Below are 21,375 nucleotides of genomic sequence, written 5' to 3' on the forward strand. Positions count from 1 at the left end.
GGTGGCAGAAAGGGTAAGTGAGCCCTGTCACCATGGGAAACATCCCAGCCATGCAGGTTGAACACAGCCTCTATTTCACAACCACCAGGTTTTGAAAGCAGCAGACCTACTTGTAAGTTCAAAATGGGAAAAGGTAGAAAACCAATTGGTTAGAGTAGGACAGACTCCTCCTGAGAAGGGCAGGATTGAAAATGTTTGGTCTACTCAAGTTTGTTTAGTCTACCCAAGTTACCTAAGAAGTTAGAGCAGCTCAGACTTAGGGAGACTTTGACAGGAAATTCTGCCAATGAACATAACATCTGTTCCAAGCAGAATATTCATGTGTATTATTACAGGGGGGAAAATTGGAAGAGATGTTTAAGACTATATATAAAAAAAGAGGTTTATTAGAAAGAGCATGTGAAAAATCTAGTGTCCTTCTACAACCTGACTGCTAATTTGTAAGGTACATATGTTTCCCCATTTCCATTGTATCTGAGTGCCTCATTCTTTCATGTATTTATCCTCAAAATACCCCTATGGAGGCAAGGAACTACCATCAAGAGTCTATGACTTGACCAAGATCATGCAAAAGTGTCTGGCAGAGTAGGAAATTGAACCCAGATATGAAGTCCAGTGCTAGTGCCCTAACCTCTGAACCATCCTTACATCTAAAAAATAAAGTTAAAGGGAAGTCTGGATGGAGCATGTTAAATTTTCAACAAGACATTCAGTATAGAACCACTGAATAAGTTTGATACCACTATATCAGATTACAAATATAGCACGTGTCTGAAAATTAGCCGTTATAAAGAGTGCTCATTGACAGTTAAACCTCCAGGCGTGTGACCCATACCATTTAATATGTAAATATATGGTATAGGAAGGTGTATGATTCTCAAGGTCCGAAGTTGTAGATTGTTCAAAATTCAAGGGATAGTAAACAAGAAGAGTGTGGATTGTCTTCAACAAGATCATGTTTATTACTAACAAGTGTAAAGTTATGCAGCTAGTGAGAAGAAATGATTAAAAGAATCAAAAGGCTGTACATCTGGAAAAGTCACCTGTTTGACAGAAATCGGTAGGAGATAGGTTGCAAATGGACAGATCGTGCATTGCTGGTGCAAAATGAAAAAAGAAGGCGGCATTTTTGTGTGTTTGCAGGGAGAATTCAATGTAATACCAAAAGTAATAATAGGCCTGTTGCAACCAGACCTAGTAGTCTGCATGAAGAGGGTGCTACTGTTTTGGGAGAAAAAGAAAATACAAGGAACAGCCAACTATATGGCAGAAAGACTGAAGGATAAAACATAAGGAACAAATTAGGGAGCTATATTTTTATAGGTTACAAAAGTAGACCGAAGGTCAACAGAAGGGCAAGCGATAAATAACTTTTCCTGTTACTTTGAAGTTAAAGAATATAATTATTCACGGGGTCAGAATTTGCTAGCACAAAAAAGCAATGGGATGAAGATAAGGACTGAAGAGTTTTGACTAGATATAAAAATGTTCTACTGCTCCTCCATGCTACCCTGCCTATATACAAACTCCAAAAAGGAAGTGCTAGGACATCAAAATATCATGGTTTCGAAGCCATGTCTTTTGTGGGAAAAGAGAGGAGCTTCAGGCCTTAAAAAGTGACCAGGGGAGTCTCCCCTAAGCTTCATGGAGAGGCACCTTACTTCTTCAGGCTTCTTTGACAATGCCAGCCTAAGGAATTAGAACCCAAAATAGTTAAGTACTTCTTGATGGCTAGAAATAACAGCCTGCTTAAAAATAATTTTTGCCCTATGCATTTTTGGACTCGTCTTGACTATGAGTAAGGGCCGTATTCTGTTAACACTTAAGGCACCGTACACAGCCCATCTGTACCAATTTCATTAGAATGAACACACATTGGTAACTATTCTTATATGCATGTGATTTCTTGAATGGCAGAATATCATTTTCATTTTGCTGGAGTTTCACAACAGTGGGCGGGACTCTTATAAAACAGACAATAAGCAAAACAGAGTGGAATTAGCCAAACACAGCAGCTTCCATGTATTTTTTTCTAAAAAGTGAACCAGCTTAAGGAGGTGTGCGAGTTAAAGCAGACTGGTCCAATTAATCCTGTAGTTTGAGTTGTACTTTCTGATCAAGAGCCAAATTATTTCCTCAGATGTGTATAAGTGGCTTCCATTGAATTCAACTAGAGATGCTTGTCTGTATTAGAGGCAGAACGTTGCTACACACAATAAATATAAATAATGCCAATTGTAAGATGCTGATACATCAGAGTTTCTATGCAGAATGCAATGTAAAAGACTGACTAACACTGACATCAACAACTCCTTTCTCCACATCTTTATTTTACAATAAAAGAATTCTTGCCCTGGGTTAAGAGGTGGCCCTTTAATGCATTTTGCATGCCTCGTAACGTTTTGTAACGACTAGGCTTGCTGGCTAAGTACATGAAACTATTCAAATGTTGACACTATGAAAAATGTAAGAAAATCAGTTTTTAAAGAGATTAAACAATGTTGTAAAAGACTATCAAACTGGATTCTCCCCTCTCCCCCCCGGTAATTAATAAAATTAAATTTGGCTGGCAAGGATGTGAGCATACCAAGTAAGCTGGGACAAAGTCCTTATCCTGACATAAGTATATTTTTGGATACTTGAAGTTTAAGCATTTTTACACCAAAATCTTTAACTATTGCTTCATGCATAAACACCATGACATTTATAAGTAGACAATCCAAATATTTTAATTTAAAATGTCCCATACTATACAATCTTATAAAATACCAGTTTGTCTTAACATAACAGCTGTTATTTTCATACAGAAACAGAGTGATCCATACACCACACTGGTGCTAAGAGAACAGACATAGGCCAGGATACACAACCTGGGGCCAGACAGCAAGATGGGCAGTTACCGTCCAGCAATCCGTGTTCACAAATACAGTTGGGAGTGGCAGACACTGCAGCCAGCCCAAATCATTCATAGTTCTGATTCTGAATGACTACCTTCAACCTCCATCATGCAGAATGTCTCAATGTGTACCAACATTCAAAATCATGTCACTGTTTGTTTTACATTCTCTTTTCTATTGAAGATAAGTGATGCATCTTGGCCGTCCCATAGAGGCAACAGTAACAGCACCTAGTGTCCAGGGTCTATGCTGATAGCAGAAGAGGAGGTGGAGGAGAATGCTACAGAAATTAGGCCAAAGATTTTGTGTTGAATGAAGGGCAAATATAAAACATCTGCATCAAATCTAGCAGCAGTGTCTTGGGCTACATGAGAAGCCTTAGAAAGCTATACTAGAGACATTTGTATACTTCGATGTTTCTCTAGTTTGGTCATTGTATCCTGCACTTAAAATATAAAAAGGACAAAATGTCATGCATTGCAGTCTGCTGTTTACACTTCAGTAACACAAAAGTAGCTCATGTGCCCCTGTATTTATACACTATATGAAATCAGCAGTAAAACACAGCCTGACCTAAAGCTATGCTGGGTGACATTCTACACCTGCAAACTTTGTATCAAATAGCATAACATACACGGGGAGAGCGTATCTCTCTCTCTCTCTGTGTGTCACAGATAGGAACCAAAAGTCAGCATCAGTCTGTGTGCATGCATACGTACTGTAAGTCTAATCCATGAGAATAAGGCCCTACAACTTCAGACTATTACTGAGGTTTAACAGGTTTGTGTTCTCTTTGGTCACAATAACATCGTGTGTCTTGGTCAGCACAATGGTAGGCTTTTAGTAGTGTGGAGTCTATACTGTATTATCAGTTGGAATGATTGTACAAATTCATCAGTACATACAGTATTGTATTCTTTATAATATTTGTTCTATTTCTACCCCAAAGTGTATTATGTTGGGCCTCCAAGTCAACATTAACTACAAATGGCACATAATAATGCATATCATTTTAATGCAACAACAGCTACAATGCTCATCCCGAGCCTAGTCCTACTACTAATGAAGCGAATGGCAAAGTTCTCACTGACTTCAAAAGAGGATCAAGGTTTTTAGAAATAAAGACATGTCTGAACCCCCAAAATAACTCTCCTTCTAAAAGAGAAACATGTCCTCCCCCAACAGTATATTTTGTCAATATATTAGTGTGTTTTTAAAAAGTATTAAAATTTTCCAAAGTTAGAATCTCCATTTTAAAAGCAGATTCTTGGAAACACTTGAACTGGTATAGCATGTATTTGTTTGTTATGTAAACATGACAGAAAGCTTGTACATCATTCACCACTGTCCTTAAAACAGTACCCAAACCAAACAGAATGAAAGCTTGTCTGTTCCCACAGCAAGCCATCACCTGAACTGGTAAAGCATGCATTATTACTTGGTACTAAGCATTTCTAAATGCCAGCCTGTTTTGGAAACAAAGCCAAAAGAGAATACATACTTATTGGACAGACACAGCTATTAGAAAAAATACAAGCGTTCAGCTAGTATAACAATCCCATCACAAATTAATGGGGAAAAGGCACTCCATCCCTCTCAAATATACCACACATCTGTCATCTATTTCACATCATGTGTGTTGAATCACTGTTAAAATGTGTAACTGCACCAGCTAAAATGTACAAGTTAATGTAAAGAGTAATACAGCTCGGGTTTTCTTCCATTGCCATACTTCTCACTGAAAATTGTACATTGCTGTGAAGATACAGTACTAGCTTTATTTACATGTTTAAGAATTTTGTTTTTCAAAAGGAGAAAATCAAAATAATTGAACCAGTATTACTTAAAAACGTATAACTTAAAGTTTAAATAATTTAAAATCCACTTACTTGAACAATTTTCCTATTGCACAATTTTTTCCATAACTTTGCTAGACAAAACCCTACATAAGCATTTAATAACAGATTAAAATTTTAAAAGCACAAATTATATTGCACCAAAATAAGGTGCTACATAAATTGTATGTCCACTGGAAACTGAGTACCAATAAAACATACATACAGTAAGAGACCCAGGATGCTGAGAGAGAAGCATTGAAGACAACTTCCCAGATTTCAAAAAGCGTGAAGTGAGAAACTATATAGAAAATAATGCAAAGTTATTTTTGAACATCAGTAATACACATGCACAAAACAACCTAACATAAGAAAAATGTTTACAATTCCCATATCTTTAAACCCTCTCAGTATCACATGTACTTCACATATGTTTAGCCTATGAATTAGAGGCGTATCATGTGAGATAGAACAAAGAAAGCTTTCCCCATCTGTTTTATAATGAAGCAGCCTAGGATTCCTTAAAAAGGTATCTTCAGCATATCAATTCTTTCTCAAAATGCCTTTTTCTGATCACCCTAACTCTGACCTGGAAGTTGATTTTAGGTTCCGTATATATTAACCAATGTGCAGCATTAAAAACAATGAGGAAACTTCCGGTGTTTTTCTGAGTAACATTACATTGGAATTTCTCCTACTACTGCTGCAGCCACTGCCACCAAAATTGTGACCTGACACTTCCATAGTAAGCATTTTTCTTGTATACGTCTACTTGAAACCCTTGAAAGTTAGAATCACTTCAACTTAAATGAGTAGGAGTATACTCCGGCCTTCTTGTCTGAATAATTTTTGGTTTGGGTTTCTTCGTGCCTTCCTCTTCCTCCTCCACTTCATTTTCCTGGTCACTCTCACATACGTGGACAACAACACTGGGAGTAGTGTCAGTTGCAGCATGGAGTTCATATTTTTCTCCTGAAAGTTAGAACATTAGCAAAACTGGTCAAAAAGGCTCCATTCTACACAGTAAGCACAGAACATATAGTCTAAATTTAAAGAAAAACAAATAAGAGCTTGCAAATAGTATACTACTGACAAGGCAGTCTGAAGCTAAAGTCCAGCAGGTCAACTTTGGCAGCAAAACTTTCACAGATTGTAGCAAAACCAACACCAAACGTTTTAGGCTCCATTTTCAAAGACTGATGCTCAGCTACTTTGCACATACAATTGCACATACGACTACATGTGTTCATATGAATGTATGGGTATTCACAGTCAGTCATGTGTCGTAGCTAGCCACTTGTGTGCACAAATGATATCCATTTGCGCATGCAGTTGTGGTTTCTCAGCATGCAAATTTTATACACCCATCTTTGATAATCAAGCCTTTTTTAGTGTATCATCGAATCAGAACCAGAGGTTTAGAAGGGACTGCAAGGGTCATCTACTCTAACCCCCTGCCAATATGCAGGATTTGTTGTGTCTAAACCATCCAAGACAGATGGCTATCCAGCCTCCTTTTGAAAACCTCCAGTGAAGGAATTTTCATTAAGTAGTTTGTTCCATTGTCCTACTGTTCTTACAGTCAGGAAGTATTTCCTGAGGTTTAATCAAAATCTTCTATGCTGCAGTTTGAACCCATTGCCTCTTGTCCTACCCTCTGTGGCAAAAGAGACATCTTTTCTCCTTCTTTTTTTGGCAGCCTTTCAAGTATTTGAAGACTGCAGTCATGTTCCCACGTCATCTACGCTTTTCCAAACTAAACATACCCAGTTCCTTCAGCCTTTGCTCATATGGCTTGCATTCCAGCCCTTTGACTATCTTTGTCGCTTGCCTCTGGATCCTTTCCAGTTTCTCTATATCCTTTCTATACAGCAGTGACCAAAACTGGACACACAGCTCCAGCTGAAGACTAACCAGCACCAAGTAGAGCGATACTATCACCTCCTGCGACTTGCATGCTACGCCTCTGTTATTGCAACTCAAAATTGCATTTGCTTTTTTTGCAACAACAGTGCATTGTTCACTCATGTTAAGGTTGTGATCCAACACAACTACCAGATCTTCTCAGCAGTGCTGCTGCCAAGCCAGTTATCCCCCGTTCTATATTTGTGCATATGGTTTTTCTTCCTGAAGTATAGCACCTCACATTTGTCTTGGTTGAATTTCATTTTGTTGTTCATAACCCAATTCTCCAATTTATCAAGATCCCTTTGAATTTTAGCTCTAGCCTCCAAAGTGTTTGCAGCTCTACCAGGTTTGTCTCATCTGCAAAATTTGAACAGTATGATCAAATCTGACCATTCAGGAAAACTGTCCATCTCCATACAATGAAGATTTAAAATCACAGAAGCAGATTTTTTCCAAGGCTTCCACTGGCAGAAGTTAATGAAGTTAGATATGGTTTTGATCAGCAAAACCTAAAGGGCTGAATTCTGCCTTGGGATTCCTGTGTAATAACAGAATTGGCTAGAAGGGATTTTACAACATTTAGATATGTTGTGTTTATAATTTTGTTATGTCCATTGATTAGTCATTTGACAGTGTCCATCAGAAACAACTCTACAATTTATTATTTTCAAATACCTTTTCGGTAGGAGAGGGAGGTAGGGGAAAGAAACCAGCACTCATATTTCTAAATGTGTTCCATCGGTCACTTTTTCTTCTGTTTCACTCAATTTGGTATGTTTTATCCTCATGCTTTTAAGACCTCAGTATCTTAGCTGTTGCATCACCATGCAAATTGTGGTGCTTGAGACATCAGCTATTTTAGGGAACCAAAGAGCAAGCCAGCCTGGATAGTCTGTAAGGTGTCCCTTGCACAGTTTTTCCCAAACAGTTCTACAGAGAACTGATGAGAGCTCCCACAGAACAAAGAAGGGATTCGGTCTCCAGCTCTGCAGATAAATGGGAGCCAGGCTCTTAGAGCTTCCTCTATTCCCCTCTGCCACTGACTCACTGTATAATAAGTCACTTATCCTCTCCGATTTCAAAAAAACCTCTATCAAATGATTACAACACAACAACATCACAGTGGTGTGAGACTTAATATGTGCAATGTCTGCAAATCCTCTGATGAAAGTAGCTAAAGATATGTAAATTATTAATTTACTGTCAGATGGTTGAACAACAGCAACAGTGTTTAAGAAAAAGTAGTAGTTATATACACCTCTACCCCGATATAACGCGACCCGATATAATATGAATTTGGATATAACGCGGTAAAGCAGTGCTCCGGGGGGGCGGGGCTGCGCGCTCTTGCGGATCAAAGCAAGTTCAATATAACGCGGTTTCACCTATAACACGGTAAGATTTTTTGGCTCCCGAGGACAGCGTTATATCGGGGTAGAGGTGTAGTTAAAATATAAATATTTTACAAGTTTCATTTTATTTCTGGGGAAACGTATGTTAGAGTTACAATTTTATTTTAAATCTTGGCATAAAAAAAGTAAGTAGCTTTGCTAAAACTATTGGCTGGTCAAACCTAATTAAAACATTTAGAAAAATGAGTAGTATGCATTATGTAAGGTCATGACCTTCATGAGATTAGCAAGTTGTAATGCAATTCATGCTGTATGGCTCAGCAAGAATGTTTTGTTCTGGCAAGGATATTCCTATGGAAATTTTTATCTTTTTGATACAAAAAATGTGATTTCAGAAAACAATCCTTGACATAAAAAAACTTCAGAGTGTTTTCTATAGTTAGTAATTTAATTGATAATGAACAGATATCTTGGGGGGGGGAAGCTTTTTGAATTATTACTAGTATTCCAAGTCATTTTTTACTCAAGCACAAGTATTAAAACTTTAAGCTCAATATCCTTCTTACCTGGCCCTAGCTTGGAGATAGCATAGAGAAGGTCATAGTTAATGACTGGCGTAGCATCTTCTACTTGTTTCCAACCAACAGGAGGAGAGGCTGGAGGTGAAATCAAAAACTGTTTGTCTGGTTTTGGTGGAGCCAAACGCGAGCTTCCAATGTGCAAAGTCTGGGAGAATAAAACAAACGATTAACTATTACTTTTAACTTTCCATTAATCAGTCATTTACATAGAATTTAAAGTTTGAACAGATATCGTACTACAACAAGCACTGAAGGTGGCAGTATGTAACCATGTGTGATAACATATCAGACATACAAATTAAAAACCACCATGCTGACAATGCTGACAAAACATGCAGGGAAATGTGCACATCTGCTTTTTTTTTTTCGTTTTTGTTTTAATATATAGTTATTTCATCAGAGAAAAATCTGCTCCTAAAAGACCAAAATAGAGGGAAATTAAACAGGGGCTGTAAGGTCTAATGATAAATGGTGTTGAAACTTATTACCACAAGAGGTGAAAATTCCAGAAGGTATATAAATAAACTGGCTCCTTCAGGATTGTCCCTAAGGACATTTGAAACAAACACAAAGGATACAAAGATGAAAGGGACACTCAGATTGATTTTCCCATTAAAGTTTTAAAAGGGGTGCCTAATGATAGCAGCCGAAAGTGCACACATTTTCAGAACTGAGGTACAGTTAGAGATCTCCTTGGTCTTTCCTACACTCAGGAATCCAGCAATCAGTGACCCACTGACCACCCATATAGGTGCACTGGTGGAAACCCGTAAGTGTAAATAAGAGTATGCAGGGGTTTGCACCAACCAGTGCAACCATACAGGTTTTAGAAAGTATTGACCAGAAATCAGTGTAGCTGTATATACTGGTACAGACCCCTGCACATCCTTGACTATATTTAGTAATCACTGCCAATGCAGCTCCCCAGACCATGTCTGCTGAATCAGGGCTATTTTTGAGAATGGACAAGATTTAACTTCCAAGCCAGTGTTATTTGCATCTCTGTATAACAATCAGAGCAGTGTTTTCTTTACAACTCCACAGACATCAGGTTTGCTGAGAACCCACTCCATGCTACAAGAACTGTGCTCAAGAATGTAAGCTTTGACTGAAGAAAAATTACATTTCTAACTGTTATGATTGCAAAGAGCACCAAACATTAACCAAGTGTAAACTATGCAGGTATGTGTAAGAGTTTGTGCATAGCCAAAACAATTGGTCATCCCAAAGGGGAGTTAACTTATCAAATGATTACCTTATCTAATATTACAAGTTAATTCCCCAATATCATTTACTATTTAGTTGCTTTATGTAGTGTAGTTGGGTCCCAGGATATTAAAGATAAGGTGGGTGAGGTAATAGCTTTTATTGGACCAACTTATGTTGGTGAAAAAGACAAGCTTTCGAGCCATACATAGCTCTTCTTCCGGCCTGGGAAAGGTACTCCAAGTATCACAGCTAAATGCAAGGTGGAACAGATTGTTTAGCATAAGTTGTTAGCACATATTCTATTCTAAGGGACCATTCAAGGTAGAGTGGCCAGCTAACACCTTTGCAGTCATAGGACAAAAAAAGAGGACTTAGTGGGTTACATTTCATTGTAATAAGCCATGGCTCAAAAAGCTTTGGTCCAATAAAAGATATTACTTCATCCACCTTGTCTCTCTATTTAGTTGCTTATCATTTTGGCAGAAACCTCCAGCTAACGCATTTATCCAACATAATTCCCACACCTTCCCCCAGGTGCCAAAGCTATAACTGTCACTCAAGCTGCCAACTATGTTGTCAGTACAAATCCCTGTAGCATCTTTAAAAATATTAATGTATATATTAAACACCTCAAACTAATTAACACAAGGGACACAATACTAGTACAGTAAAAACTTTTTAAAACTGGCATGTTGGGGTAATGGGGGGTGCCGGTAAGTGAAAAATGCTGATTAAGAAAGAGGGAGTTTGGGTGCGGGTTCCCATTGGTTCCCAGCCAATGGGAGCTGTGGAGCCAGTGGACAGGGCGGGGGCAGCGCACAGAGCCGTCTGCTGGGCCTCCGCCTAGGAGTAGCCGGGACAGGTCGCTGCTTGGAAGAGCCTCCCGAGGTAAGCGCCCCCCCGGATCCTGCACCCAACTCCCTCCCAGAGCCCGTGCCCCGCACTCCCTCCCGCGCCCCATCCCCTACTCTCGCACTCCAAACCCCTTGTGGCCGTTCTCCACCTAGGAACAGCCGGGACATGTCGCCGCTTCCGGGGAGCCACATGGAGCCAGGTAGGGAGCCTGACGGTCTGGCACCAACCGGACTATAAACCAGACTTTCTATCAAGATCAGAAATGCCGGTTTATAGAGCTTTCCAGCTGGTACAGGGCCAGATAATACAGCTTTTACTGTACTAGTTATTGGGATTTAATTCAATAAAGCCTTCCATTCCATTGAATAAATGTATTTGAAGCTGCCACAGAATCTTCTATAGCTGCACTGTAGCGATGCAGAATATCTAGGAAGTGTTGCTAACAATTTGGCAAAGAGTAGACATGCTTTCAGTGACATATTCCCCCGCCCACCCCAGTGAAATCTTACAGTTATTTTGTTTTTTAAAACCATCTTTGTTTTATGTTTAATAATCTGAAATTAAAAATGTACCTTTTTTGTCATTACTGACACCAATATAATCTTGCTTGGACACAGAAGAAGCTATAAAAATGACCCTGGATATCTTTAAGTGTCTCATTAGGAGTTCTGGGGTTACTAGATTTTCAATTAAAGCTGGCTGAAAAGTGTCAATTTTTTCAACAGAAAAAGTATTTCCAATAAAATGGAAGTTTTTGCAACAATATTTCATTTTGATTAAAATTGATGAAAAATTTCAGAACATTATGAAAAAGAAGAAGCTAGGAAGAGATGAACACTCCCCTCTTTCAGTGGAAAAAAATTAAAGTAGTGAGAGAAAAAAGTTTTTATATTCAATAAAATCAAATGTTTTGAATATTCCCAAAAGTTGTTTGAAATTTTACAAAATATACTCCTCCCCTTGTTTACGCAACCAGCTCTTGGTATGACACAGTGTTGAGTACTAGATGTTTGCCCTGTCTTGGGATAAAGGGGAGACAATACACAACCAGGCAGAAACCTAACATATCCATTAGCCTCCAAACACTCCTAAGTTTGGAGGGACCTACCTGATGTTTTCTCCAATGACTGCACCAAAACTAAGGTGGGGCAGAGTTTGTCTGGGGCTTACCCAGGAAGGACAACTCTGCTTTATGGTGGGGGGTGGGGGGGGAGGAAGGAGGTCAGAAACTGCTGCAAAGCTGACCACCGAGCCCCTTTTTACAGCAATGACTCCCTCTCCTCCCCCCCAGGAATGTGAGATCTGAAGGGCATAAAGGTATGAAACCTGGGTGGGGCATGTCTCTTTGTTCCATGCAGCGAGGAAGCCAGCACCCACCCTCCCTCCCCTAGTGGAGGTGAATGGCAGGCTGGGTTAGGTCCTGCTGTGGGCATTACGCTAGTTGCTCCTTTTAAAGGGGGGCAGGGAAGGAATTTTTCCCGCACCACCAGAATTGGCTTCGGTGGAGTGTTTTTTTCGCCTTCCCCACAGCGGGTGTGAGGGAGGACCTCTTCTAGTGAGAAGAAAAGGTGGCAGGCCATATGTCGCAACTTATTTTGTAAGGTTGGGTGGATGGTCAGTGCAGGTACTCCATAGGGAAGGCAGCCAGTGACCAGATAAATGGCATGGTAAAGGACTTAAAAGGAGGTAACGGATAAAGGAACAGAACGGGGGAGGGGGTTGGGGACTCCTCTGATTGGTACGGCAGGGAGCCAACCCCCACCCCATTCTCATAGCCCACCTTAACCCTATTACAAGGGTGGTGGATGGTAAGGTCCAAGCCATGGGTCGGCTGGGGGACCTGGATGGAAACAAAGGGGGGGCTGGTGGAAGCCCCAGAGAATTGATTTGAATAAGCAGATATTTGGCCGCACTGTACACTTTATCTGCCGGGTAGTCCCAGACATCTATATAATAAAGTTGCGGCCTAATTAAAATCCATAACAAGTGTCTCCTGTCCTTCTTGCGGTGTACCCAGACAATCAATTTGATCACTAATGAATGTTACAAATTTTCACGGGTCTTTAAAAAAATTATGTACTACAACAGCATAAAACTCAATGGCAAAATGATTACATTTATACAGAAATGCTTGGTAAAACATACCTGAGCAAAATACAGTTTTATTTCCTTTCCAAGAAATTCTGTCTTATGTAGCTGGATTCTAGCATCTGCTGCTGATAAAGGGTTGCTGAAGTTTATTCGTACTCTTTTGAAGCTCTTAAAATACTGAAAGGTGATATCTTTGTCATATGTTCTAAAGAGAGATTCAAATTTGGCCTGTAAAAAAAAAAATTTTTTTTTTTTTTTTACAAAACAAGCCATGTACATGCCACATCCCTTTTTTCTTGTAATTTATTCTCACTCCCTCAAGGACAACTGGTGATTATGATGGTTAATAGTGGCATGCTAAAATATTTTAGTAGAGAATACAGTAAGCCATTCAAAATAAACCAATCATCATTTATTTACAACATAGCAGCTGCTTTTTTCTTGCTGAAATAATACTGCCTTCAAGGTAGAAGAAAAGATTACAAAAAAGTTAAATATGTTGCATGTCTACTGACTTCTGTCTCAATTTTGTGGCATGCAAAAAAAGGTCTATTCACAAGTGATGAAAATCATGGAGTTTTAATTGCTTAGTTTAGTTTATATAGAAATATCTATAAAAAGCAGGCAAAGTAAAGTGAGGGTCAGAAGTCCTTACTCAAGTAAAACTCCTGTTCAGTAGACATGAAAACTGAATATTGTGCTGTACTAAAATGTGCTTGTTTTTAAGGTAACCAGACACCTCAGTAATGTTATGACATATGAAAACTATTTTTTTTACTTGTTTTTAATTTAGGGAAACAAAGTGTGCTTAAGGAAACTTCAGTTATAATGACACACAGTAATTCTATAACACCCTCCATCTATGGATCTCAAAGACCTTTACAAATGAAGACTCAACTCCTTTAGTAAAGAAAGTATTGTTCTAATTACGCAGACATGGAAACAGAGGTGAGGGCCTTGCCCAAGGTTAAAACAGTACATTTGTTGCAGAGTGGGAACAGAACCCAGCCCTTCTGACTCCGAAACCTTGTACTTTTATCGCTGTTGGCCCAATGCCTTAGCCATCCTATCTGGATGACAGTACAAGAGTAAGTCCATCAAAAGTTGGCAGTCTTCACTGACTATTTGTGTAAGGCCTTGGCTACACTGGCGCTTTACAGCGCTGCAACTTGCTGCACTCAGGGGTGTGAAAAAACACACCCCTGAGCGCAGCGAGTACAGCGCTGTAAAGCGCCAGTGTAATCAGTGCCTGCAGCGCTGCACGCTCGCTCGCAGCACTGCAAGCTATTCCCCTCGGAGAGGTGGAGTACATACAGCGCTGTGAAGTCCCTAGTGTAGCCAAGCCCTCACTAATGTTTGAGCTTTTAGAGCACATGGGGCAGCTATCCAAACCAAACTCAGCTATTTTTACATTATTTATGAAGAATGTTTCCATTTTTACTTCAGGGTGCTGAGGGGAAGGGAAGGGAAAAATGAGTCTATGGCTGGCATGCTTGCTGTTTCAGATTTATTTTAAGCACAATGACTCGCTATGTACAGCCCTTAGTAGTAAGTTATGTTTTATGTATTGACATTTTGTATGTTACTAATTCACAGAATCTTACTGATCAGAATGTTCTGACTTCATGTTCATCTTTCAACTGCATTCAGTCTAATCACTGAGTTTTGGATAAGACTACATAGAAGGGTATAAAAAAATAGCGTAATAAATTGTTTTCTTGAACACTTAATTTCATTATTCTCTTATATAAACCTTTGGTTATAGTTTTTATTTAAGCTAAGTGTGGTTCTAACTCACAACAACTTGCTACTGCTATCCCAAGACTCTAAGTAACAAATATTTATTAGACAAAAGCCAAATATTTCATGAATGCATGTTAACTCAAAACTGTCCTGTCTCTTGTTGGGCTACACTTAGTGTTCTAATAAAAGCAAGTTGTATGTAAACTCCAAGTAGTTTTAATACAATTCTCAAGAATAGAACCCTTAGCACAGGAATTACTTGTTATTGTTAGCCTTCTACACTGGAAAGAAAGCTGCTTTGTATTTCTGAAATCTAAGCCTGTATTTATCCTTTTTCTATATTACACTACTTGGTGCACCAATCTCTCATTCATATCTATTCAGAAAAACAGTTTGGTCTATAATTCAGAATTCATATGCACCACTAAACCTTTGGAGACCTTCTGCATGATTAATTAAATGTATAGTATCTTCAATTTTATGTTAGCCAAAAAGAAAAGTCTGTAGTATTATAAAATACTCACCTCACAGATCCAACTTCCAGATGAAATCAGATGTTAGCATCAGTGTCTACTAATAAAATCCAATTGTTTTGCGCCTGACAGGTGTCTTAAGACAGCTAATCAATAATTCACTGCTGTAAGTCCAACATTTATGTGTTTGTTATTCCTTCATTCTCTTCAGTTATATAACTGGAGTGATTGTATTATGTAGCATTCCAACACTACAGCAGTATCACCAATCTTAACGATTACAGTGCTACACCAACTATGTAATTTAAACATCTTCATATATTCTAATATAAATGATCCTATTAGCAACATTTTAAATCTGAACATTACTGAAAATGCCTTCAAATGACATTTTTTTCAACTCATACTCACATACACATGCATATATACACAGTATTTTTATGGACAGACTACAAGTATTTGAAAAAGCAGAAGATAAAGATCTTAATGTATCACATGGAATTTAAGACTGAAACATAATACATGAAATACACATTTGCAGACTACAACCTGTTAACTCTGAAATAGTTCTTCCCTACTTCTTAAGCATTATCTGTTTAATGTTTTAAACAGCACAATATTTTTCAACTATTTTAGAACAGCACCTATCCTTCAGTATTTAAGAAGTTTACAGAACTAAAACAACTTTAAAAAAGCCTTACCCTCATTTCAATTTGATTGAAGACATCGCTGTCTGCCACATAGGCAATTAGGGAACCAAAACTGTAGTTAAGGTTCCTAAAATGCATTTTGTGCTTCACTAAAGCAACGTTAGCAGTTCAACACAAATCCAAGGCAATTACTTTTAAGGAAGCTGTTGGTTCTGCAGACTGTGTTTATAAAGGAAAAAAGTCCAACCCCCTCAAAAAAGCTTTCAGTGCATCCCGTAAGTGACAGCAAATTCCTGAACAAAGTCCTGCATGCTTTAAGGCAGGCAGGGACAAAATGTAAGCGTCTACTGGAAAGAGGTGACATCAGCACATTAGTCAGCTTTCCTATGCTAATTAACTTTGCTTTGGAAGATGGAAAAAACAGCTGAGGTTTGCACAGCAGCTGCTTTATCAACTCCTCTTGCAGCATAGTTTCCATTGGTAGTAATTCCATTCAGCACTCAGACAACATGCTCTTCACTTGAATGGGCCAACCCATCTTAAGATGGAAAATGTTACTGCTAAAGGACCAATGTCTACAGTAATAAGCAGTAATTAGCCAGCAGGGAAATTTCAAGACTTTGGAAACCAGAAAACAAATCCCTCAGTAAATTTAGTCCTTATACTTTCCGAAAACGTACAAGAAGTTTTAAGTTGGGGATTAGAGGAAATCTATTTTGAATAATATTTTTTCCAATGAAATATTTTATAGTGGAAATTCATTTTGAAATACTTTTTCCAATTAAACTTTATGGAGAAATTTCCTGCTTCCACTTTATTTGATTCTCTTATGGTCTCAAGGCCCTGTAATATGAAATCATACAAGAGCTCAATTAGTAGTTTACTACTAGGATTTTAATACAAAACCCTAATTCTCATTGCTGTACAACTGTAAAGCCTACACTTATATCCCCTGTTCAATGAATTCAGAGTGTTGTTTGGAGAAAGTTTCCAGGGAATAGAGCAAGATGGAGAGATTTAAATCAAGGCTATTTAAATCACTAATTTAAAATATTTATATCAGATCAGATGGAGCTTTTGTAAAGCTAATTTAAAAATCTGTGCTATTGCAACTATAAATTTTAATCTAATGAACAAAATTACAAATGCTTTTTTTAGTTAGTTTATTTTAGTATAAATTCTACTACAGTTAAAGTATCTTATTTGAATTTTACAAAGCAGCTACAGGCAAAAAACAAAACAAGGACAATTAAGAGTCTGTAGGACAAGGACTAAAACCAGCATGTAACTTTACTCAAATGAAGAGTCCCTTTGACTTCAGTGGGACTACTCATCTGCTTAGTTAAGTATGTGCATAAGTATTCGCAGCACCGGAGGCTAAATGTTCTTAATATTTGTGTACAAAATCTTTGTCACTTCAAAAGACTTTCAATACATTAAATTACTGTAAACTATTTTCTACACAGGCAGAAGTTTTCAAAACTATGAGCCTAAAATTAGGCTCTCAAGCCCATATATAGGCACTTAAAGGTGGAATTTTCAAAAGCACAAGTTACACTGAGTTCACCTGAGAACAGCCTAGCTCCATCCTCTTTGAAACCCCCCTTCAGGTAGTTGAGGGCTGCTATCAAATCCCCCCCTCACTCTTCTCTTCTGCAGACTAATAAGCCCAGTTCCCTCAGCCTCTCCTCATAAATCATGTGCCCCAGCCCCCTAATAGTTTTCGTTGCCGTCCGCTGGACTCTCTCCAATTCGTCCACATCCTTTCTATGGGGGGGGGGGGCCCAAAACTCGACGCAATACCACTCCATGAGTGGCCTCACCGGTGCCGAACAGAGGGAAATAATCACTTCCCTCAATCTGCTGGCAATGCTCCTACTAATGCAGCCCATTACACCGTTAGCCTTCTTGGCAACAAGGGCACACTGTTGACTCATATCCAGCTTCTCGTCCTCTGTAATCCCCAGGTCCTTTTCTGCAGAACTGCCGCTTAGCCAGTCGGTGCCCCAGCCTGTAGCAGTGCATGGGATTCTTTCGTCCTAAGTGCAGGACTCTGCACTTGTCAAACCTCATCAGATTTCTTTTAGCCCAATCCTCCAATTTCTCTAGGTCACCCCTGCACGCAGAGCCACGTAGGGAGCCTGCCACCAACCAGACTATAAACCGGACTTTCAATGAAGATCAGAAATGCTGGTTATATAAAAATATTAATGTTAGCATTTTCTTTGCCAGTAATGCCTGCCATTTTCATCATATGGAGTGAACAAAAGTATTTTAAGAACTCTAAAAGCAAGAATACCTCTTTGAATATACATATATATCCCAAACCCCACTTACTTCAAAAGTGGAAGACTAATTTAAAAATTTCTCTATACTGATACACCCAGAAATCCAGCTTTCAGCAATGAACTGAACAAGTCAACTTAAATCACAACTGTGATATCACAGCATTAACTGACAACATACTTAGTCAATTTATTCTAGTTCTTGTTGCAGAGTTCTATATTCAGTTTATTTCTACTCAGAAGCTGTTTTTTCCTGAACGTCACCTTCATGGTATAGTAAGTGTATTACTAGTAGTCTGCCCAAAGCATGATGTTGTATTTGCATGTGGGGGGTCAACTAAGAGACAAGATTTTGACCGTGTAACAACCGTTCTAGATGCAGTAACTCTTCGCTTAACGTTGTAGTTATGTTCCTGAAAAATGCGACTTTAAGCGAAACAATATTAAGCGAATCAAATTTCCCCATAAGAATTAATGTAAATGGGAGGGGGGGAAATTAGGTTCCAGGGAAATTTTTTTCACTAGACAAAAGACTATATTTTATATTATATATATATACACACACACACACACACACAGTATAAGTTTTAAACAAACAATTTAATACTGTACACAGCAATGATGATTGTGAAGCTTGGTTGAGGAGCTTGGTTGAGGTGGTGAAGTCAGTGGGTGGAAGAGGGTGGGATATTTCCCACGGAATGCCTTACTGCTAAATGATGAACTAGCAGTCAGCTCAGCCCTCAAGGGTTAACACATTGTTGTTAATGTAGCCTCACACTCTACGAGGCAGCACAAACGGACGGAGGAGAGACAGCATGGCAGACAGAGACAGAGACACACACTCTGTGTGAGAGAGACTCGCATTGCCCCTTTAAGTATGCTGACCCCACTCTAAGTACATTGCCTTTTTAAGTAGATTAGCAAATTGAGACAGCAGCAGCTGCTGCCAGCAAGCTCCCTCAGTCCTGAGCCCTGTCGTGTCCCCCCCGTGGAGATAAAGTACAGGAGATGGGGGTACAGGAGTGGGGGGAGGGAGACACCCTGACATTAGCACCCCTCATCCCCCCCACCTCCTGCACAGCAAGCAGGAGTCTCCCGGGAGCAGCTCCAAGGCAGAGGGCAGGAGCAGCACACCGCAGTGGGGGGAGGGAGAAGCTGAGCTGCCGGACAATTGATAGCCTGCTGGGCGGCTGCTGCACAGGGAACTTAGGGGAGCGGGGAGCTGATAGGGGGCTGCCGGTCCACCCTGGTTCCAAGCCCCCACCAGCTAGCTCCAACGGGCTGCTCTTCCTGCAAGCAGTGGACAAAGCAGGTGGCTGCAAACGTTATAAGGGAGCATTGCGCAACTTTAAACGAGCATGTTCTCCAATTGATCAGCAACGTAACAACGAAACAACGGTAACTGGGACGACTAAGTGAGGAGTTACTGTACATAGTTTTAGGGCCTAATCCTGCTCCCACTGATGTCAATGTGTAGCATTCCTCTTGGGACTTTAATGGAAACAGGATTGGACCTTAATTTGCTATGGAAAACACACACGGCATTTTCTCACAAAAGCAGTTTCCATAAGAGGTAATGGAACTAAGGAGAACTTAGTTCTATGGGAAATGAGGCATAAAAAAAACCTATCAGTCTTCCTGTGCTAATGCTCCTCTTCCTGTCACTATGGCCCAAACAGGATGACTTCATGTTTCTTCCTGATGGCACAGTCACCCACATTCTGGAGATTACTTTTGAGGCTCAAAACCTGACTGAGGCTTCTGGGTTATTGTAATACAAGTCAACAAAATCATCAACGTTCCATGAAAGTGTTTAGCATTCCACAAGATTGATTCCTTATACTGTACTCCTTGCACTTAAAACAGAGCATCCTGGTTCCTGAATGCATGTATAGTACTTTTTTTTTTTTTTTTTAAACAGCAAAGACACATAGGTATGGGGAGAAACCAGTTTATGTTGTGCTCTATATTATCCTTGCACCTCAGTTAAGGTTACATCACCACTTAAGCCCCAAGGAGTTAACTCTGTCCTCCCCCCCCCCCCCAAAAAAAAATAACCAACCAACCAAACAAAAACCAGTCCTGCTCCAAAACTTCACATATAATGCATCAGTCAGAGAACAAACTGTTTTGGCTCCAATCTGAAAAGTGAAGTTTGGTAAGAGATTAGTTTAAAACAGAGTCTAACCCATTGGTGCTGTATTTTGATTAAAAGAAACAGTCTACATGCTCTGAGATATTCTGTTAAAAATAAGATAGTGTATTATAACACAGTTTCTTATTTTTAACAGAATCTCAGAGTATGTAGACTGTTTCTTTTAATCAAAATAACTTGCTGTGTCTTTATACAAGAAAATAAATGTATACTGTCAACTATTCTGTTTTATCTAATAAAGCATTAGTAATTAAAGCAGTACTCTGCCTTGAAGAACTGAATATCTGTTTTAGAAGCAATCAGAAGTTACAACAAAATAACTATTACAACTTCCTGAAGTGTGTGACAAAGTTTACTCGGTGGCAATGTTGTTTTATAGCATTTGATATTGCCACAGAAATGACACATCATGAAAGAAAAACTGAAAAAATGTAGGATTTCACAGAATCTGTCTCTGGCTGCTCTATTGCAATATCACCTTTCCTTCTTCCCCACTCTTGACTACTAGGGACATGCACAATTTGATGCTTTGCCTCCATGATGGCCTGGTGCACCAGCAGGGGGAGAAGAAAGGGGAAGCAGAGAGGGACCCTGCCTGCCTAAATCGAGGTGCCACAGCAGACTTTTGTGGCTGAAGGGGAAATGGCAGCACCCACGTAAAGACACTCCAGTAGGGTTGCCAACCCTCCCAGTTTCGCCGGGAGTCTCCCAGAATTGGGCTCTATCTCCTGGAGACTACTGAAGCCACACAGGGAGATGTTAGGTCGCTAAAACTCTGGTGGCGCAGCGGGGCTAAGGCAGGTTCCCTGCCTGCCCTGGCCTCGCACCGCTCCCGGAAGCAGCCCCGAGCTCTGACTCTGCAGCTCCCATTGGCCGGGAACTGTGGCCAATGGGAGATGCGGGGCGGTGCCTGCAGGCAGGGGCAGCACCTGGATCCCCCTACCCCTTCAGGGGCCACAGGGACATGCTGGCTGCTTCCGGGAGCGGCGTGAGGTAAGCGCTGCCTGGCCGGAGCCTGCACCCCTCACCCACACCCAAACCCTGAGCCCCCTCCTGCACCCAAACTCCTTTCCAGAGCCTACACCTCCTCCTTTACCCCAACCCTCTGTCCCAGCCCTGAGCCCCCTCCTGGAGCCCACTCCCCACGCCCCCTCCTGCACTCCAACCCGCACCCCCAAACCCTGAGCCCCCTCCTGCACCCAAACTCCTTCCCAGAGCCTACACCCCTTCCTTCACCCCAACCCTCTGCCCCAGCCCTGAGCCCCCTCCTGGAGCCCACACCCCATGCCCCCTCCTGCACTCCAACTCCCTCCCCCAGCCCTGAGTCCCCTCTAGCAC

At 40.1% G+C, this 21,375-nt stretch overlaps 1 protein-coding gene across 3 annotated transcripts in view; it reads right to left on the reverse strand.

The window, feature by feature from the left end:
* Positions 1 to 5,431: 5,431 nt before the first annotated feature.
* Positions 5,432 to 21,375, reverse strand: part of RCAN1 (regulator of calcineurin 1) — a 64,111-nt gene continuing 48,167 nt past the window's right edge. For 2 of the 3 annotated variants that reach the window (XM_065416309.1, XM_065416308.1), the window contains 3 exons: positions 12,783 to 12,956; positions 8,559 to 8,718; positions 5,432 to 5,704 (listed from right to left, as the gene is read on the reverse strand). In XM_065416309.1, the coding sequence (XP_065272381.1) occupies positions 5,532 to 5,704; positions 8,559 to 8,718; positions 12,783 to 12,956 (507 nt within the window). In that variant the 3' untranslated portion in view covers positions 5,432 to 5,531. Of the gene's footprint in view, positions 5,705 to 8,558; positions 8,719 to 12,782; positions 12,957 to 15,645; positions 15,733 to 21,375 lie in introns of those variants that run through there. The other variant, XM_065416310.1, reaches the window with a different exon arrangement.

The sequence above is a fragment of the Emys orbicularis genome, chromosome 1, assembly GCF_028017835.1.
Source record: "Emys orbicularis isolate rEmyOrb1 chromosome 1, rEmyOrb1.hap1, whole genome shotgun sequence".
NCBI lineage: Eukaryota > Metazoa > Chordata > Testudines > Emydidae > Emys > Emys orbicularis.